At 46.9% G+C, this 18,586-nt stretch overlaps 1 protein-coding gene across 3 annotated transcripts in view; it reads left to right on the top strand.

Annotated features, from left to right (window-relative positions):
* The window catches only part of Slc14a2 (solute carrier family 14 member 2), a 441,163-nt gene that overhangs the window by 413,977 nt on the left and 8,600 nt on the right, over positions 1-18,586 (top strand). For all 3 annotated transcript variants that reach the window (XM_076555557.1, XM_076555558.1, XM_076555559.1), the window contains 6 exons: positions 8,905-9,030; positions 13,571-13,653; positions 14,323-14,482; positions 15,179-15,368; positions 15,658-15,786; positions 16,958-17,150. In XM_076555557.1, the coding sequence (XP_076411672.1) occupies positions 8,905-9,030; positions 13,571-13,653; positions 14,323-14,482; positions 15,179-15,368; positions 15,658-15,786; positions 16,958-17,150 (881 nt within the window). The remainder of the gene's footprint in view (positions 1-8,904; positions 9,031-13,570; positions 13,654-14,322; positions 14,483-15,178; positions 15,369-15,657; positions 15,787-16,957; positions 17,151-18,586) is intronic.

Here is an 18,586-nt window from a genome sequence, read left to right as displayed (position 1 = left end):
CTTTCTTTCCAGATGGCTTCATGGGTGTGGGTCATGAAGGAAGCACAAGCCAAATCTGTATCAATATTCCCTCTGATTTCTGACCCTAAAAACTGTCAGGGTCTTTAAGAACACTGTGATGGGAGTGGATGTTAATGGGTACCCAGGAACAAAAGTGTTCCCATTTAAAAGGAACTTGTTGGGTGGGGTAGAGGTCTCCAGTGGTGACTGCGGGGAAGGTCTTTAAGGCTCTAGATGATTCTCACCATGATGGGACAGGGACTTGGTGTTGGGCGCAAGAGTTATAGAGTATTTAGAATCTCAAACTTGGAAGAGCCTGAAATATGAGCATGGTGGCTCTGACTAGGGAAGGAATGGGGAACCTAGGCAGGATCATGAGGAATGAATGAAAGATACTTGCTTATCATACAGATTAAAGGGGATATAAACCAGGTTGGTTGGTGTTTGCCATCAGTACCAGTAAGAGGGCAGAGGACTGAAAAGTCGAACTGGAGACAGTGGTAAGGGCTGGAAATTTGCCCCAGTATCAGAGAGGAATGTGGTTTTCTCCCTGTCACATACAGAGTTATCCAAGTGCCAACCACAGACCTTGAGAATGCAGAAGCCTGTACCACCCCAGAGACACATACTCCTCAAAGGGAGGTGGGTTTCCTTCCTTGTGGAGCTCCTCAGAGTCAAGGAGCAGAATCAGGGGCATTCATCCTTCTTTGGGTTTGATCCCTCACTAGGAAAAGAGAGACAATCTCCCTTTCAAAGGCCTCTACTTGGCAGATTGGACATGGCCGTGGGTAAGGCCTGTAGCCTGGCACCCTTGGGCACTCTCAGATGAAATGTCCTGGCTAGCCACAGCAACAGCAGGAGAAGGTCCTTTGATTGGTGACTTAGGTTAGTCTCCTTAGACTACATCGAGATTAGATGGAGCCCCAAGATTTCCCGACATGGGCAGGGAGGACTATTGCCATTAAGTGGACCTGCCTCTTATCCCTTTCTTCCTCCGGGTTGACCTTTCTTGGCCAAAGGTCTCCTCCCAATCATTAAAGAACTTGAAGGCCACGTATGTCTAGAGGGTGGAATCTGCAGCCCCCAGTCTAGTGTTTAACTCATATTTGGAGAGTCTTATCCTGTAAAACTATGGCCGGGATAGCTGGAGCCTCTGGACTCTCGGGATTAAGGCCGGTTTGTTCTCACGAGAGCTTCAGTTATTCCAGACTGGAAAGGGCAGTGTGCTCAGAAGCCCCTGCACTGTTTCCCATCACTGATGGTTAACAGCTGCAGTCGTGCCCTTCCCAGGATGGATATGTGGCTCAGCGGGCAAGAGCGCTTGCTATGCAAGCATAAGATCAGAGTCTGGAGCCCCGGCACCCGTGGAAAAGCCAGTAAGGTTGTGCGTGAAAGTAACCCCAGTACTTGGTGGGGGGCAGCAACACAGATGGGAGGTTTGTTGGGGCTTGCTAGCCCCAACCGCTCCCCTGCATAAAAGAAGTAGTGAGCACCAGGTTCAGTGAAAGACCCTGTTTCAATAAGGTGGAGAGTGATATAGAGACACAGTGATACCCTCCTCAGGCCTCCACACACTCACACAGGCACATGCACATACCCATAGGTACACATTCACACATGCTCATCTCCCTCTCGGTCACACACGCAGCCTTTATCATATTTTTCAATAGATAGATAATATGTGTTTCTGTCATTCCTTCCTCTTTCATTCTCTACACCAGTGGCCCAATATGAGCAGCGGGACTCTGTGTCAGGCACAGTGACAGAGCCTGGCCAGGCCATATTTGGGTGACAAGCATGAAGGTGCTTGATAAAGACCAGATGCAGGACCTTTTGTGCATCACGTGGCCAGGATGATATTGATAACCACGGTAGCCAAAGGCCTCAGCGGGCCTTTGGGATTCTCCAGTGAAGGTGAATCCTGGCTAAATGATCCTAGGTTGAACGGCATTTGGGAAAGTCAGGCGTGGAGAAGGGCTGTGTACTTAGAGGGTGCCCGAGTTGATAACCACCTCTTGAAGAAGGGCGTTCTCCATGGGGAAGGGTTTGCTTTCAAAGGCTCTCTTACTTCCCTGCACACAGGTCCCAGGAGAGGGTGAACACAGCTGCGTAGGTGCCACTGGAGAAAGCACTGTGGGTGGAAAAGAGAGAGGGGACAGGAGGAAGAGAGAGAGAGGTCAGAGCAGCAAAGTGGAAGCAGTTGTTGAGGTGTGGTCGAGAGCACCTGTTGAGAGCAGGTGTGGCTGGAGGCAGCAGACAAGCCAATGAGCTTATAAAAGAAAGTGTGGCTGTCCACGGGCCCCTCATAGCTGTCCATGGGCCTCCCATGGCTATCCACGGGCCTCCCATGGCTGTCCATGGGCCTCTCGTGGCTGTCTACCATGGGTGTCCACGGGCCTCTCATGGGTGTCCACAAGCCTCTCATGGCTGTCCATAGGCCCCTCATAGCTGTCCATGGGCCTCTCGTGGCTGTCCACGGGTCCCTCATAGCTGTCCATGGGCCTCCCATGGCTGTCCACGGGCCTCTTATGGCTGTCCACGGGCCTCTCATGGGTGTCCACAGGCCTCTCAGAACAGGAAGACTAGCTGGGAAGGAAAGCTGCAGGTGCATGCATCATCGGCTACACATGCCTGCTCCCACCTGCTCTGTGGTGGTGAGTGACAGACACGAAACAGACAGTGAGGTCAGAGGAGTGGAGGGGTCCTCACAGTACGTGTGGACTCATGCCAAACGAGCTGTCACCGTCCCCATAGCACACGTTGAGATGGGGGTCTCAAAAGGAAGAAAAGCAGCCCCCCCCCCCGCCCTTGAATAATAAACCAACCAAAATGAACCCCTTAGCTCATGCCTTAATGGGTGGCAGCTATCTGAAGTCTCACCCCAGAAGCCTTTGGATCTCAGAGATTTTCAGGTGCCCATTGGCCACTTTGCCAAGCACCATAAGCCTCAGAGTGAAGAAGTGAGGGGGTGGGGGAGGTTCCCCGGCTGAGCCACTAAAATATCCTGCCAGGAAAGGAAGCCCAAGGTTCAGGGTGAAAGTGTTTACCAGACCAGAACCAACAGAAAAGTCTTAACAAAGAGCATATACTGTAGACAGGAACACAGCAGCCAAGTTCTGCGAGACAGATCACTCCCCTAAGGGACAACGGGGCACTTTAATGGCAGTTAAGAGAAGTTATTTGGCCTTTTCTCCTGGGCCGTTTGTCTCATGAGTCATATCTGAGTAGATAAGAGGTGGGCAGCTCATTATCTTGTTAGGTAGTAAATTTTATAACCCCGTCCTTCCTGGCCATTTATGGAGAAGCACCAAGAATCATTAGGAGAATGGTTGTAATTGTTTATATAAAATATCACAAGTCCACTGGGTCTGGCTACAAGTAGTTAGAGTCTTATTATTAGACAGTGGAGGATTTTGCCTTCCTGCCCCCCCCCCCCCCGCTTGCTTTTTGATCTCTCTGCTGGGGAAAAGGCACCCTGTGAGGCTTAGATATATCTCCCTGCGGCCTCAGCCCACTGTCGACACCACACCCTGATGTACCCCCTTCTCTCAGGTGTACCCCACCTACACCCTTCCATAATGTTGGAAAGGAAAACAATTTTGCCCTCAAGGGCCAACTCTGATTAGCATTAGATGTTCAGGTCACTATGTTAAGGATTGTGAGGACGGATCTAAACTTACTGGTAAAGGTCTGCAATTGATTAGCTATGTCTTCCATAGATAACAGGGGAGGGGCATGAAAGACAGTGTGGAAGAGAGTGTGGAAATGTCGCCATAGAGAAGTACCCACAGCAATGACCCAGAACAATTTGCTTCCAACGGTGATGTTTATTTTTGTAATTTTTTGTTATTCTTTTTGATGGATGAAATAATTTACACTCTCTTTTAAAAAGTCACAAGCCAATTGATTTCACGTGAAGGGCTCTGGCTAGCTACGAAACTCCTACATTGCAGGAATAAAATTCAAAACAAGATGTCAGTACCTGGCTTTATAACTGACCAGCTATGTGGCCCAGGTAAGACCCTTCTCTCTGAACCTTGGTTTCTTTCCACCATTGCCCAGACTCAAGGTCACTTGGTTATGGAAGAATTGGTCACTCCAAGTAGTTTAATTAGGTTGGAAAATATTTATCAAATATATTTCACATGTGTTGCAACTATGAATATAAAATTCTACTATGAGCTGATGTGGTGTGCGATTATAATCTCAAGGCACAGAAGGCTAAGGCAAGAAGACTAAATTTAGGGCCAGCCTGAGCTACGTAAAAACTCTGCCGCAGCCTAAACTCCAAAAGACATAACCTAGAATACTTTGTGAAATGCAGTGAGAGAGAATTCAGAGAACGGATAGATCTATACGACCAAAACAAGCCGAGGGGAGTTTCATGGATGAAGTAGAACACAAACGAGGCAAGAGGGGGTGGGGAGATCCTAGGTGTGGAGGTGGAGGGAACGCTGGGAAGCAGTGAAGAGCTAATCTGTCATGGCTGAACTTGTGTTAGAAGGAAAAAACAGAAGGCCGGATAGTGAAACTTGCCCTATTACTGAATATCTACGAAGCCAGGTGGAGGCGCCGGGGCATTGTGGAGCCATATAGATTATTGAGTAAGAAAGTGAAATTTAAAACATGGTTTTAGTTGGAATACAGAACGGATTAGAAGAAGACAGATCAACCTCAGAAAGACCGGCATTGCTAACCCACAGTTCTGAGGGTGTAGACCGGACAGGAAGAGAGTGCAATGTTATTTTGAAGGGAAATGGGGTGAAAATTACCTAAGTTATAGTTGCCCTTTGACTCTCTGATCTCATTTACAAGATTCTCATAAGATTTCATGAGTTTAAATGAAATATCAATTCATTTATACATATTAATATCTTCCTTATGGGGTGAGACAAAAGCACCAAAAAAAAAATCAAAATTTAGGTGGATCCATTGGCCAACTAATGAGCTGTATGAGGGAAAAGAGCAGTTCAAAGCATCATCTATTAATAGAGTACTTATCTCATGGTTACAAAGAATCATACCCTACATTTATAAAAAATGGACCATTGGTAATGTGTTAAAAAGCTGGCATCCCAAATAATAAAGTGTCCTCATGAACCAAATCCTTCTCATCCAATCTGCCTTTCAGGCCACTGCCAAGTCCAGCAGCATTGGGAAGATTTAGGAAGGTGTTTTCTTGAGAAAAGGGAAGAAATAGCTAAAAGAATATTGGATTTTAGAATACCTTTAGTTGACCGTGGCATTCAAAAGCACAGTGGAGCTGATTGAGCAAAAATAAAACCCATATAGGATGCAAGGATTCAGGAAACACATCTTAAACACAGAACGCAAGGCAGAGCCAGTGTCTACTCTTGCCTCTGCAAAGAGTTTGGCCACAGGCAAGTCACTCCATGCCTCCAAGCTGAAATTCCCAATCAGTAAAATTAGAGGATCCAACTAAAGAATCTCAAAATTTTAATTTTTCTTTTCCAATTCTAACATTCAAGGCCTCGATAGTGTATGGAATAATTTTTGAAAACATTAATTTATTTTACACAGCTTCAAAGGAAAAAAGAGCCACCACCTCTACCACCCTATTTTTACCCGATGACTCCAGGTCACCATATTACAGTGATGCTCACACATCATTGTTACAGCACTGTTCACAATAGGTATGTTGTAAGTTTCTATCAGCAGAGGAATGGATAAAGAAAATGTGAAATAGATGATAGATAGATAGATAGATGATAGATAGATAGATAGATAGATAGATAGATAGATAGATAGATAGATATCCATGTATATATATATATATGTATGTATGTATATATAGTCATAATGAAGAATAAAGTTATGTTGTTTACAGAAAAATAGATGCAACTATATATAATCATGTTAAGAAAATTTCATCTGTTTCAGAAAGACAAATATTACATATTCTCTCTCCTTTGTTCCTAGACTTTATAAATCCACAAGAATTATATCTGTATAGATGATGTGAAAATAGAAAAGAAACCGTCTAGAAGAAGAAAGGGGGGTCATGGAAGGTGGTGGTGAGAAGGAATGGGGTGGGCAGGAGTGTATGAGGAAGAGAATATGTTCAAAACGTGTTATCTGCCTAAAAATGACCTTGCATAAGCCAGTGTAATAAAAGTTGTAAGGTAAGAAGGAGGTGGAGAGATGGGACAACATTAAGAGCACTTCCTGCTCTCCCAGAGGACCTGAGTTTGGTTCCCAGCACTACGTGAGGTGACTCTCAGCTGCCCATAACTCCAGCTCCAGGGTATCTAACACCCTCCTCTGACCTCCATGACACACACACACACAGGTAGGAGACACTCAGTATACAGAGAAATCATTTTAAAAAGAAAAGAAAAAAGTCATCTCATTTAGCACTCAGAAGCCTCCCCCTGCCCAGCTCACACACCACACACAAACACACACACACACAGAGAGAGAGAGAGAGTGTGTCTCTGGCAATGAAAAATCATAGCACAAAGCTCAACATAGGGAGACATCTGACCAAAGGGTAACCAAAGGGCAACCAGTAATGGACACCCCAAGTTCTTTGTGATATGATGCCTCAGAACCAGTTACTCTGGCACTGTACCTGTGCCTGGAGTGCACTGGCTGTGAATAAGAGGGAGCTGGGGAGGACAAGTGGTTCACAATGGTGGACACTCAGGTGCTCCTCATGGTGGACATTGTGAGCATCAATAGGCAGCATCAATCCACCTCCAGGAGAAAGTAAAACTGCTTCCAACCCGAGGGAGGCAGCTTGTGGAGGTATGTACAGGCATGGCCACCAAGAGCTGGTTTTACAGGCATGGGCCATGGTGGGCCAATTTTTAAAAAGACACACAAGATGAGTTTTCCTCTTTGAAAAAACATATCAAATTTGATTTGAGATGTTTTGGGGGAGGGGGGGCGGTCGGCTCCCTCAAAGAAATTTCAATAAGCTGAAAGTTTTATTTCATAGGCAAGCTCTTCTCCAAATCTTTGTTCCCGCTGATCACTTTAATGGTGGACGTTTCTCTACATTATGTGTCTTTAGAGGTATGAGAGCTCTAAGTATTAGTGAAGTTTTGCCTTCTAAAACATGAGGTGGTAGCCACACTTGAGGACATGGACCATGTGTCTCTAGAATGATCCTAAACAGCCCTTGAATGAAGCTGTGTGCACTGAGATGTTTAATAAAGCTGGTTAGGGGAGGGAAGAGCAACAGTTCCTATCCCAGGCTGCACACCCAGGAGTTACTCACCTGCTGGCAGTGACACACAGGTGTCACCAAAGACACCGCTTCCCAGCCACACGCCCCAGAACATTTGCAACCGTGCTGATGGGTCATGCTCCTGCACCTCTATGCAAACAGGGACATGGTGACCGGAGCCCCTGGGCCCAGCCTCTGTTCACTGCACCATGACACCTCAGTAATGAAGAAGACACCCAGTGCAAACCTCTGGTCTCTACACACAGATGCATGTGTGCTCACACACACACATGCACATACACATGAATACATACACACATAAACACACCCAAAAAATGTTCCATGCCCTAGTTAGTATAGTCATTTGTTCTTTGCTCTGTCATTCAGAAATTAAAATGCATAGGATGATCATCACTCGTTAATTTATTTAACAACATTCTGAGCACCTACCATCCATCTACCAGATGTGTGATAGATAGTGGCAGTGTTGGAGGAAATCAAGTGTCTCGCCAGTCAAGGACTCTGCTTAAGGCCCAGCTCGGTAAGAGTCTGTGCAAGCAGGCAGGAAATTGTAGCTGTTCCCCAAGGAGAAGGGACCATCCTGCCTGGAGCAGAGGAGTCCAGTACCATCAGCGGGAAGTGCTCTCCCTGAGGACGCCTCTAGTGTGTGGACAGCTACAATTTCTTCCAGAGTGTTTCATAAGCGCTATCTGATTCTGTTAGAGTATAGGAAAGAAATGGGAGATTAGACTCCGAGATATCTGTCATCATTTACAGGTCGGGTTGAGAAGGTCGGCCCTCCAGGGGCTGTCTATTTCTTTCTGGAAGAATTACATCCTGCAATTAAGGAAAGTGTCATTGAGGTTACACACGATTTGCAAAATGCCGGGCAGAAAGTAATGACTTCTGCATCCCAGCCAGTGTTTCCATTTCTTCTTTCTACTACACGGATGGTACATCTCATTTCTACAACAGCAGACACCTGTGGTCTCGATGCTCTCCACATTCCTGGAATCTGCTCAGAGTGTTCTGAAAACGCTTCCTAGGGGCTGAGAGTAATTCACACTGACTTTTGCTCTGAGTGTTTCCAAGCCTTTGGAAGTTGGTTGTTTCACTTTCAGGCTTCCCTGGAGCATCCCTTTCCATCTCTCACTCTTAGCTCTTGGCTGGTCCAGCTGAGGGCTGTGGACCACACGCTGCTCCTTCGGTATCACCTATGTGAGAGGGGTCCTTCTGGCTTTTGCTTTGTTGTGATCCGGCCATCAACTCTATTAGACACAGTAATAGGTGGCCCTGACCCACTTTCCCGACTCTGCCCCAGTACAGAATCTGAGTTACTAAACACAAGAATCCAGGTCATCATGGACTCTGCCTGGTAGATGAGCTCAGCCTCAGTTTCACTAGGCATTCCCCAGCTACCCACCCCCAAAACCTCTATCCACATCTACGTCTATTCCGCTGGCTGTTTAGCCGCTAAAATTGAGCATCTTAAGAAAAACTGTCCTTTTCATATGTTGCCTTAGTTTATTAAACAGATGCATCCTCTTTGTATGTATGAAAATACACAAGTTAGTGGCATACAAATATTCCTCCAGCATCAAGGAGCATTGCCCACTGTTCTCTAGCTTCTGGGTCTTCTTGGCTGCACAGCTTGGCTCTTGCAGATGCAGACCAGGTGCCTTACTGACTTGTCTCTTCTTGCCCCTCGCTAGGTGGCAGTGGAGAGCAGCCACACGGAGCAGGCCAGTGGAAGGCAGAGGAGGGCTCTGAGACTGTGCTCCCAAGACGGAGAAGCGTGTTCCACATCGAGTGGTCATCCATCCGGAGGAGGAGCAAAGGTGTGTACGTTCTCTACCTCCCACTCAGACCCCAGCTTCCTACCTCAAAGCAGGCCACAGTAATATCTACACAGTGGCAGGTACCCACGGCACAGTGGTCTTTTTAATAGATGGCCACGGACCAAAGCCACAGGTTTCCCCGTTTCTGAACACGCGTTGCCTGATGGGGAAATAATCCAGAACAGGTGTGATGGGTTTTGACAAAGGTCTCAGTTTGGCTCTGGAATTACCTGCAACCCCTTTCCCAAAGATTCAAATTTAACCTATCAGGAACACAGCCTGGGCCAGCAACCAGATCTTTGAGAGCTCTTCAAGAGATTCAAATGTGCCACCAATTCCTAAAACATTGGTCATGCCACACATAGTTATAGTCATAGCCTCCGACCTCAGCACTCCAGAGGCTAAGGCAGGAGGATAGCCAGGTGGGCTATGTATGGAAACCCTCTCAAACCAAAGAATCCAAAGTCCACCGCTTCAGAAGGCTAATGAAAAGTTCCCACCATGACAGTGACCGAGGTGAGAGAGCCAACGTAGAGGAGAGTTGTGGATAGGGGTCCTCCACAGGCCAGAAGGGGACCCCAGAAGGAGGCTAGAGATGAGTGAAGGAGGATACCAGAAACTTGAACCCATAAACCGAGGTCAGGTTCTAGCAAATCGCGATGATCCTGGAGAGACAGTGCCCGTCAGTGGAGGGACAGAGAAGCCTCTGAACAGGAAAGAAGTGCGCGCTGACCCCACCACAGCGCCCCAGAGAAAGCCGAAGAGCCTTGGTTACACATGACCAGCTGGTTATCCTGGGGCACTGCACTGGGTAGAAGAGACCCCTGCGTTGGTGCCCCCTGGTGTCACACGCTCCCAGAAGCCATCTCGGTGCCCGACTGTCTTTCCATAATTTGTCCGATTTCATCCATTTATACCTAAAGTCAGCCAAGTTAGAGCGAGGGACTTAGCGTGGTTATGGGGAATCCTGCAAGTAGAGAGAGAGCCCTGTACATGGGGGCGCAGGAGAGTGCATCCCCGTGCAAAGAGGCCTGGGATGGCGAAGTCTGTGGGAATCACCGAAGCCTGGCAGGCTGCTCCAGGATGATGCAGAGGGTCAGAGGGTAGCTCAGAGGGGAGGCCACACATACAAGCCTCAAGTTCAGGTACATTTTCTCTGTTTCCTACACTGGTGTTCGTGGTCCCTGCTTCTTCACAAGCGGGGACAGGGTGCCTTCCGGTACATCCCTTGTAGTTTTCCCTAAGGGGAACAGCAGACTGCAAACAGGGAGGCAGAACCTAGCCTGCCATTCTCACACTTGACCACAGGAGGGCACCAGAGTACCAAGTCCAAACTTCAAAGGGCCTGATCTTTCCCCAGAGGACTGAAAAGGGTCATCCTTAAAAATGAGCCAGCCTAATAATGGAAGGTGTTTAGAGTCACGTGACAAGAGCTCTGTAGAATTACAAGGACACACGGGCATCTCAAAACCTACTTAAAGTGACTACAGGGATATTATGCTAAAATTCAAAGACCAAAAAAAATTATTAAAGAATTTTCCTTATTTTCTGGGTTTAATTAGTGTTTCTTGCCCAAGCATGGTGTGAGGTTATTTACTATAGGAACAGAAACTTATCAGTGGCTAGACACAGCGTAACTGCATGACCACCATTAGGTTAAAAATAGACATTATCATAGCCAGGCATGGTGGCACTCACCTTTAATCCCAGCACTTGGGAGGCAGAAGTAGATGGTTTCTATGAGTTCCAGACCAGCCAGGCTACATAGTGAGACCTCATCTCAAAAATAAAAATAAATACCGTAATCAAAAAACGGGAAGGGGGAGTGGAATAATTTTCAAATCATCTGCCTGAGGAGAATCATTGCCAAGTTCAAACTCAGGTTGCCCGTGACTTTATGAGGAAGAGGCAAAGGACTCCAACATCCCAGCTCCTTTCTTTCAAAACATATTTTTGTTGGGACTGGAGAGGTGGCTCAGTGAATAAGATCCACTTGCAGAGGACCCAGGTTTGATTCCCAACACACACACAGTGGCTCACAGCCACCTGGAACTATGGTCCCCACGGATCCAATATCCAGACACATATGTGGTACACACATTATTTGCAAGCAAAACACTCACACATCAAATGAATGAATATTTAAAATGTTTTCTTCTTTGAGAATTTCATGATGTATTTTGATCATCTCTCCCCCACTACTCCACATCCTAACTACTCACTTCCCACCCATGTCCCCTTTCTACACTATACCCCCCAACTTCATGTCCTCTTTTCTTTTTCTTTATATAACCCATCAGGTCCAGTGTGTGCTGCCCATGTACTCCTGGGTATGGGGCCAGCCACTGGAGTGTGGTTGACTGACCAGGGGCTGTACTCTTACAGAAAACTGACTCTCTTGCTCCCAGAAACCCTCAACTGTCCATAGCTCCTCATTTAGGGGCAGGGGCCCATACCCCTATGTGCTCGAATGTTGATGGACTTGGTCTCGTGTTGGCTGCTGTTGGTTTATGAGTGTAACGGTCCTGCCATGTCCAGAAGGCCCCATTTTGCCCCAATTCTCCCCAACCTCTGGCTTTTATAACCTTCCTGCCCTTTCTTCCTAATGGTCCCCAAGTCCTGGGGGAGTGATGTGAGATACACATGTCCCGCTTGTGGTGAAGCGGTCGACTGGCACTTATTCTGTGCATCTGCCACTGTCCACTCCAGCCCCAGTCCCTTTTCCTGTACCTACAAGTCTCTGTGTGATACAGAGATCACAGAGAAGCCACTGTCCCCCCGGGAGGCGAATACAGAGGTCAAACTGAGTAGAGGCATCTTCATTAAGGGCCACTGGGGTCTCGGAACCTCCTACATCCCTTCATATTCTGTTTTCCCCAAAGAGAGATGCCCAAATAGGCCTGACCAACAAAGGAAAAAAAAGGAGTCTTATCCATAAGTGCCGGGGACCAGCCTCAGCAGTTTCGGGGGTCTAAAGGATGGGATACCTGGAAGGCGCAATAACGACTCAGAGACAGTGTTCATGCAAGCTGACAGGTCACTTCGGGCTTCTGCAGTTGCTAAGTTTCTTTGTTTCCCCTGGCTTCTCTTAGCTTCTGCTTCTGCCCTGGTGAGCTCAGTCTTTTATTATCATGAGAAAAGGGGGAACAGAAAGAAAAGGGGAAATCACCCAATACAAAATGTTCTCGTGATTCCAAAAATTATTCTTAGAAAATCACCAATATATTCTTCATCATCTTTTACTAAACACAAGAACTATCTCAGACTAACACCAAAGCAAGCATAATCTATTTTTATTATTAATGATTATAAAATCTTCTGAGCACTTGACCCAAAGGCTAGCAACATGTGATTTCACAAAAAAGGGTAAAAATCCGAACAGTGGTCAGTGTACCAGACAGTCATTTTCTTCTAACACAGCCTGCTCCGACCTCAAGACCCCTGAAGCCACCCAAGTTCCCCCTCAGCCCTCTGCAAACACTAAGCCCCATGACTAGTGGGCCACAGTGACCTCAGACAAGAAATCTGTCCCTGCAAGTCAGCTACTTCTGTCCTTCTATATCCAACAATTCCAAGGAAGACTTAATCTAATTTATAGAGCTTCTATGAAAGGAAGCTCACCTTTCTTGGCAGCTCTTTTCAATCTAGGAACCCAATAAAGCTTGTAGCAATCACCCCATCAATTGTCACATTATCTCCACACTCCTTCAGGAGGAATAAAAAAATATCTGAATTAAAGTTACCATCTCCCTTTCTTGGTGGAGACCACCATTTTCCTCCTATTCTAGGTTCCCACACTTTAGTTTGTCATCCCATCTATGTGTTACTCCATCCACAGTCCTCAGCCAATACCCCTTAGGGTCTCACGTTTTACACAATGTCCTTAGAATATCCTCAGAAACTGAATTATTCATCAGGGCCAATTTGAGTCCAGTGTGTTGATACACATCACACCATGTGCTATAGTTGACCACACATTCAGTACAGCTTATCCAAGCCTAAAAAGCTTCCCCAGGCTGCAGGTTCTTTTCCATGAACTGCATAATTGCTTTAACCCCAGCCTGGGTGATCATCTCTGTATAATTCCCTGTGAAATTTACTTCACTCCTTTCCTGCATCACAGAAATCACCATTGATCTAGGAACACAGAACATGAAGATCAGATAGAAGAAGAAGACTAGTATTACAAGAAATATTTACATGGAGAAGGACATGACATGTGCACGCCATAAAGCATGACGTTGGGACACATAGGCATTTCTGCCTTGGCCCTCTAGAGGCATGCTAAGCAGAGGATCCCGAGGGGAACACACAGAGGGTTGATGGTCCACAATCTTGGGTCCCCTTTTCTCCAATCTCTGCTGGCAACACGTCAGCCACCTTATATGCCGTCCCCAGCACCTAAGAGTTCGTGGTTTTATGCTTCTCCGTGGAATAGAGGATACCAAACGGTCTAACCTAAGTCTTTGGAGAAATTACTGTCAAAGTGCCAAAATACAGGTGTCTGAACTGATGGCTCTCTCTTTCTTTCCAATTCCAGTGTTTGGAAAAGGTGACCACCAAGACAGACAAACCAAAGAGCCACTTCCCTACCCATATAGGAAGCCCACAGTGGAACTGTTTGTGAGTATGGCGACCCCAGACCAGGGACAGCACCCTGCAGGCCACACAGGGTAGGGAGTTGCAGTCTGTCAAGGATGCTCTAATTTAGGCAAACGTCTCTTGAGTTGTGTTTTCAGAAATGTAGCCACGTGAATAAAAAATGTCTATTTTTTCACAGTTTGCTTTGTAAGCTATCATACCTTTTCATTGCATTATTTATCCTCAGTTTGCATTTAGGAAATAAGATTGTACTAGGGTTTTTCTAAGAATCGTTATGTGTTTAATCTCATACCTTTGTGTTTAAAATTCAAAAACTAGAATGCTAAGTAGGGAAATAATTTCTTTTAGAAAGTATGTAAGACAGCGATTTTTAAGAAAATCAAGACATGTGTGTCTAAATCTTCATTCTCCTATATCATTTGACCCTTGCAACATGAAATTCTGCACGCCCAAGTCCTCATCCACAGAACAAGGGTGAAGAGACCACCTCATCCTACCTCACTGAGGTTGAACACTATCAAATTAGATGATGTGTCCAACAAAACAACCTAGAGAGAGATAGTTAAACAGCAGTTTAACAAAATCTCAAGTGAAAATCTTGGTTTGGTCCTCCAGGTGACTTCAAATGTCACCTGGTGTGAGAATTCCAAAACTGTAGAAGATTCTTACCTATTTCTGGCCCCCGGGCAGGATCTGGACACCATGGAGGAAAGCTCTGAGATCAAGGCGGAAGCCAGCCCGGCCAGGACTTCCTGGATTCGGAGCTCTATGGCCGCTGGAGGGAAGAGACTCAGCAAAGCCTTGGGCTACATCACAGGAGAGATGAAGGAATGTGGGGAGGGACTGAAAGGTACGGTCTGTGACGTCAGCCACTGACAGCCCCCAAAGCGCCTGTCTTACTCACCCCCCAAAAAAAAACATGCTGCGGGGCTTCTCTGCGGATCAGTTGGAGATCTCTTTTAGGGGGCCTAGGCCTTCTACCATGAAAGCAGAGGGTCTCTTGGGATATAAACACCCACATTTGCAACTGTTCTGTAAGGATATCAGATAGTTGTGTGAGGTCTTGTTACTGAACAGAAAAGTTCTGCTGACCCACATATACCAACTAAATATTACAGACAAGCACTGGGATTCTGAATCCGGCATTCTAGGCAGATCTGTGCTGGGCTGCTTAGGAAAACATGTCTACTAGGGCAGAGGGTTCTCTGCTCATGGGTTTTATACCCTCTCTGTGCCAAGAGAATTTTCTGAAAATTTTATGCCACTCCCACGGGAAGCATAATCAAGCTCAAAGTAGGTACCTGATCCCCGCCATGGGAGAAACAGCCCAGAGACTAGTAGAGACTGCATTGGGCTAGCAATGGCTGGCAAGTGCTCTGGGCATTCAAATGCACCCCTGCGTTCTTTGTATAGACTCCCCTCTGACTGATGAAAATACATGCCGGTCCCCTGAAGACCCCCACCCCCACTGCCACCTGTGACCTAGCCCAGGCCTGAGCTGCTCTGAGCATCTGCTGACTCTCCCCCCCCCCCCTCATCATTTCAGACAAATCTCCAGTGTTCCAGTTCCTTGACTGGGTGCTCCGAGGCATGTCCCAGGTGATGTTCGTGAACAACCCTCTCAGTGGCGTCCTCATTGCCCTTGGCCTCTTCGTGCAGAATCCCTGGTGGGCCATCTCGGGTTGCTTGGGCACCATCGTGTCCACCTTGACGGCCCTCATCCTGAGCCAGGATAAGTAAGTCCCCAAGGCCTAGCGTTCCAGCATAAGGCCAGGAGACCACTCCCTAGGAGGACCATCATCTCCTTCCTACCCTCTACCCCAAACTCCTCAAAACAATGACACTACTAACTAGATGCTCCTCTTCTTTGACAGAAAAGGGTGGATAGGTTATCTTTGCTCCTAAAAGGGTACTCCCAAAAGGGTAGCTTGTTTGAGGATGGGTTGTCAGGCCCCAAGTTAGAAAGCTGCGACTCAGTTAAAACCACAGAGAGGCTCCCGCTCCAACTCATCCTTGTGCCCCCAGGTCAGCCATTGCGGCAGGACTCCACGGCTACAATGGGGTGCTTGTGGGGCTCCTGATGGCCGTGTTCTCGGACAAGGGCAACTATTACTGGTGGCTGCTGCTCCCCGTCATCATTATGTCCATGACTTGGTAAGTTTGCTTCTAAAATCTCTCTCTCTCTCTCTCTCTCTCTCTCTCTCTCTCTCTCTCTCTCTCTCTCTCTCTCTCTGTGTGTGTGTGTGTGTGTGTGTGTGTGTGTGTGTGTGTGTGTGTGTGTGTGTGTGTGTATACATGCATTCAGGTTTGTGTGCCTGTATGTCCAGGGTGGAAGCCAGAAGCTGACTTCAGGTGTCCTTTCCTGTTACTCTCCACCTCATTTTCTGAGAAAAGGTCTCTCACTGAACGTGGCCACTGTTTTGGTGAGGCTAGCCGGCCAGCAAGATCCAGAGTTTCACCTGCCTCCTCCCACAGCACTGGGGTTGTAGACACATGCTGCCATGCCCAGCTTTTGACATGGGTGCTGGGAATTGAACTCAGCAAGCACTTTACCCGCCACATCGTCTCCCTGTCCCAGTCAACATCTTTTTTAACCCAGCCCTTTGACCGCCATTTTTACCCCCGTTTTAAAGCATTTATCATTTAGCTTGAGTGTCGTCGGGAGCACCCACTAGAGGCGGTTGCTAACGAACGGGGAATGTCGTGCCAGATCGTCTGCGTGTGGTGCCTCATCAGCTGCCATCCTTTCCCTGAGATCTCAAAGGGCTTCTGGTCCTGCCCTGGCTGTGTACAAAGCAAGAAACCCTTGGCCACATAAGCTAAGAGCTGCACAGGGTCCTGCCAGTGTCTGGAAATAACATCCCTCCTGCTCCCACAAGATTTTTCTCCATCCCTTAGACTGCTGACCAGACTGAGACAACCTCACAGGGTAGACTGAAGTCCAGCCATGAAGCAGAGACCGCCACGTGCCAGACTTCTCCCTCATTTCCAGAAAATGAAGGGTAGTCTGCCCGTGAAGCCAGAGCACTTGGCCACTCAAAATTATTAATGGCTGTAATTCCCTCCCTTTCTTCTCCTGACCCTCCCTCTTGCCTAGGGGATAGAGTTCTATGACTCTGAGGAAATCCCAAGGATCTCCTGAAGTCCTCCTCCTGAGGTTGAATGTGAGCCTTCCCCAGTCTCTATGCCCCGCTCAAAAAAAGAAACCCAAGGAAAGGCAGACAGGAAGCTGCTTTTCTCTGGGTAAACCAGGGTTCTCTGCCGCAGTGTGGTCTAGTTCCAAGGCCAGCGGCATCTGACAGGTCTCTCATGTTTCTCCCACCAGTCCCGTCCTTTCCAGTGCCCTGAGCACCGTCTTCAGCAAGTGGGACCTCCCCGTCTTCACCCTGCCCTTCAACATTGCCGTGACCCTGTACCTGGCAGCCACAGGCCACTACAACCTCTTCTTCCCCACGACACTGCTGCAGCCTGCAACCGCCACCCCCAACATCACCTGGTCAAACGTCCAAGTGCCTTTGGTAGGTGCCATGAAAGATGGATGGGCGGCGGTGGCACACGCCTTTAATCCCGGCACTCCGGAGGCAGAGGCAGGCGGATCTCTGAGTTCGAGGCCAGCCTGGTCTACAGAGCGAGATCCAGGGCAGGCACCAAAACTACACAGAGGAACCCTATCTCGAAAAATAAAAAATAAAATAAAATAACCTGGAAAGAAGGGAGGAAGGGCAGTAGTTGTACAAATTCAATGCCAAACTGAATATACTTGTTTTGCACATCAGAAACATAAGTGAAGGATGGCTATTCACAATTACACAGTACAAGGTGTTCTGCATACGTATCCTGTGAGATCCTGTCCTTGTCTCCTAAGAGCTAGAAAGTTTGTTTGTGGCCCCACCCTATGATAACACAGAGGAAGAAACCAAAGCCAAATTAAAAAACCCACCCAAGGCTCCACAGTGAATTAATGGAAGGCCAAGTCCAGGCTAGAACTCTACTCCCGATATGTACCCTGGGCTCTTTGCTGCTTTCCTTTGTTTGGAAGCCTTTTTGATACTTAAGCCCAGTTTTAACATACTCATACCATGTGTTTTCTTTCATTCAACACATGGAATCATTAAAGTATACACACCACGCCACTACCCATCAGCCTAAACAATTGTAGCCTATCCCATTCTCTTGGTGAGCCTTGCTCATATTTTGAAGCACAGGTTTGCCTCCATTCAGAAACAGAGGTAGCAGAGATTTTCATCTTTTTAAAGTGTTTTATGTATAATACTGACCTCTGGAAGCCTGCCAAGACAGTGAATAAGAAGCAATATTAAAAGTATTAAACAAGATGGGAAAATGTGGCCATTAGGCTTCTTAACTAACTAGGCTCTTCTTTTCTTTTTTTCCTAAGACCTCCTACTTTCTATCACACTAAAGGACTTCCTGTTCCAGTTTATAGCTCAACCTGGAACTTCATTATTGGTGATTCATCGCCACAAAGCCATTGGGCTTATTAAAGGAAGTTTCAGAAATGATGACGCCCAGTGCCTCTCAGCACTTCATAGCGTCATTGACAGAGTCCTGCAAATACACTGAGAGGCATCATTATTCAGAAAAGACATTATTCTGTCAGCCTTATCCTTGGTCATTGTCATGGACGGTGGGGGAGGGGGCAGCATTCGTGGGCCAGAGGTGAGAAAAGAGGCTGAGTTGGTGATTCACTCTCAGGAGTTTCCCGGCTCATGGGGCTTACCCAGTCCCTATTTTTTTCTACTCAGTATGCTATGAAAAGATAATGTAAAAATCATAAGATACGGTTCATTGTATTCTCAATGAGAAATATTTCAGACTTTTCTAGAAATGAAATATTTTTTAATAATCCTATACAAATAGTTTAGACCACCACCACCCCAACGATTCAGAAAAAAAAAATCAATTTGGGGCAGTCATTCTTGAAGAAATAACTTTC

This window comes from Peromyscus maniculatus, chromosome 19, assembly GCF_049852395.1.
Source record: "Peromyscus maniculatus bairdii isolate BWxNUB_F1_BW_parent chromosome 19, HU_Pman_BW_mat_3.1, whole genome shotgun sequence".
In the NCBI taxonomy this organism is placed as follows: Eukaryota; Metazoa; Chordata; class Mammalia; order Rodentia; family Cricetidae; genus Peromyscus; species Peromyscus maniculatus.
This window is presented reverse-complemented; position numbering and strand designations above follow the sequence as displayed.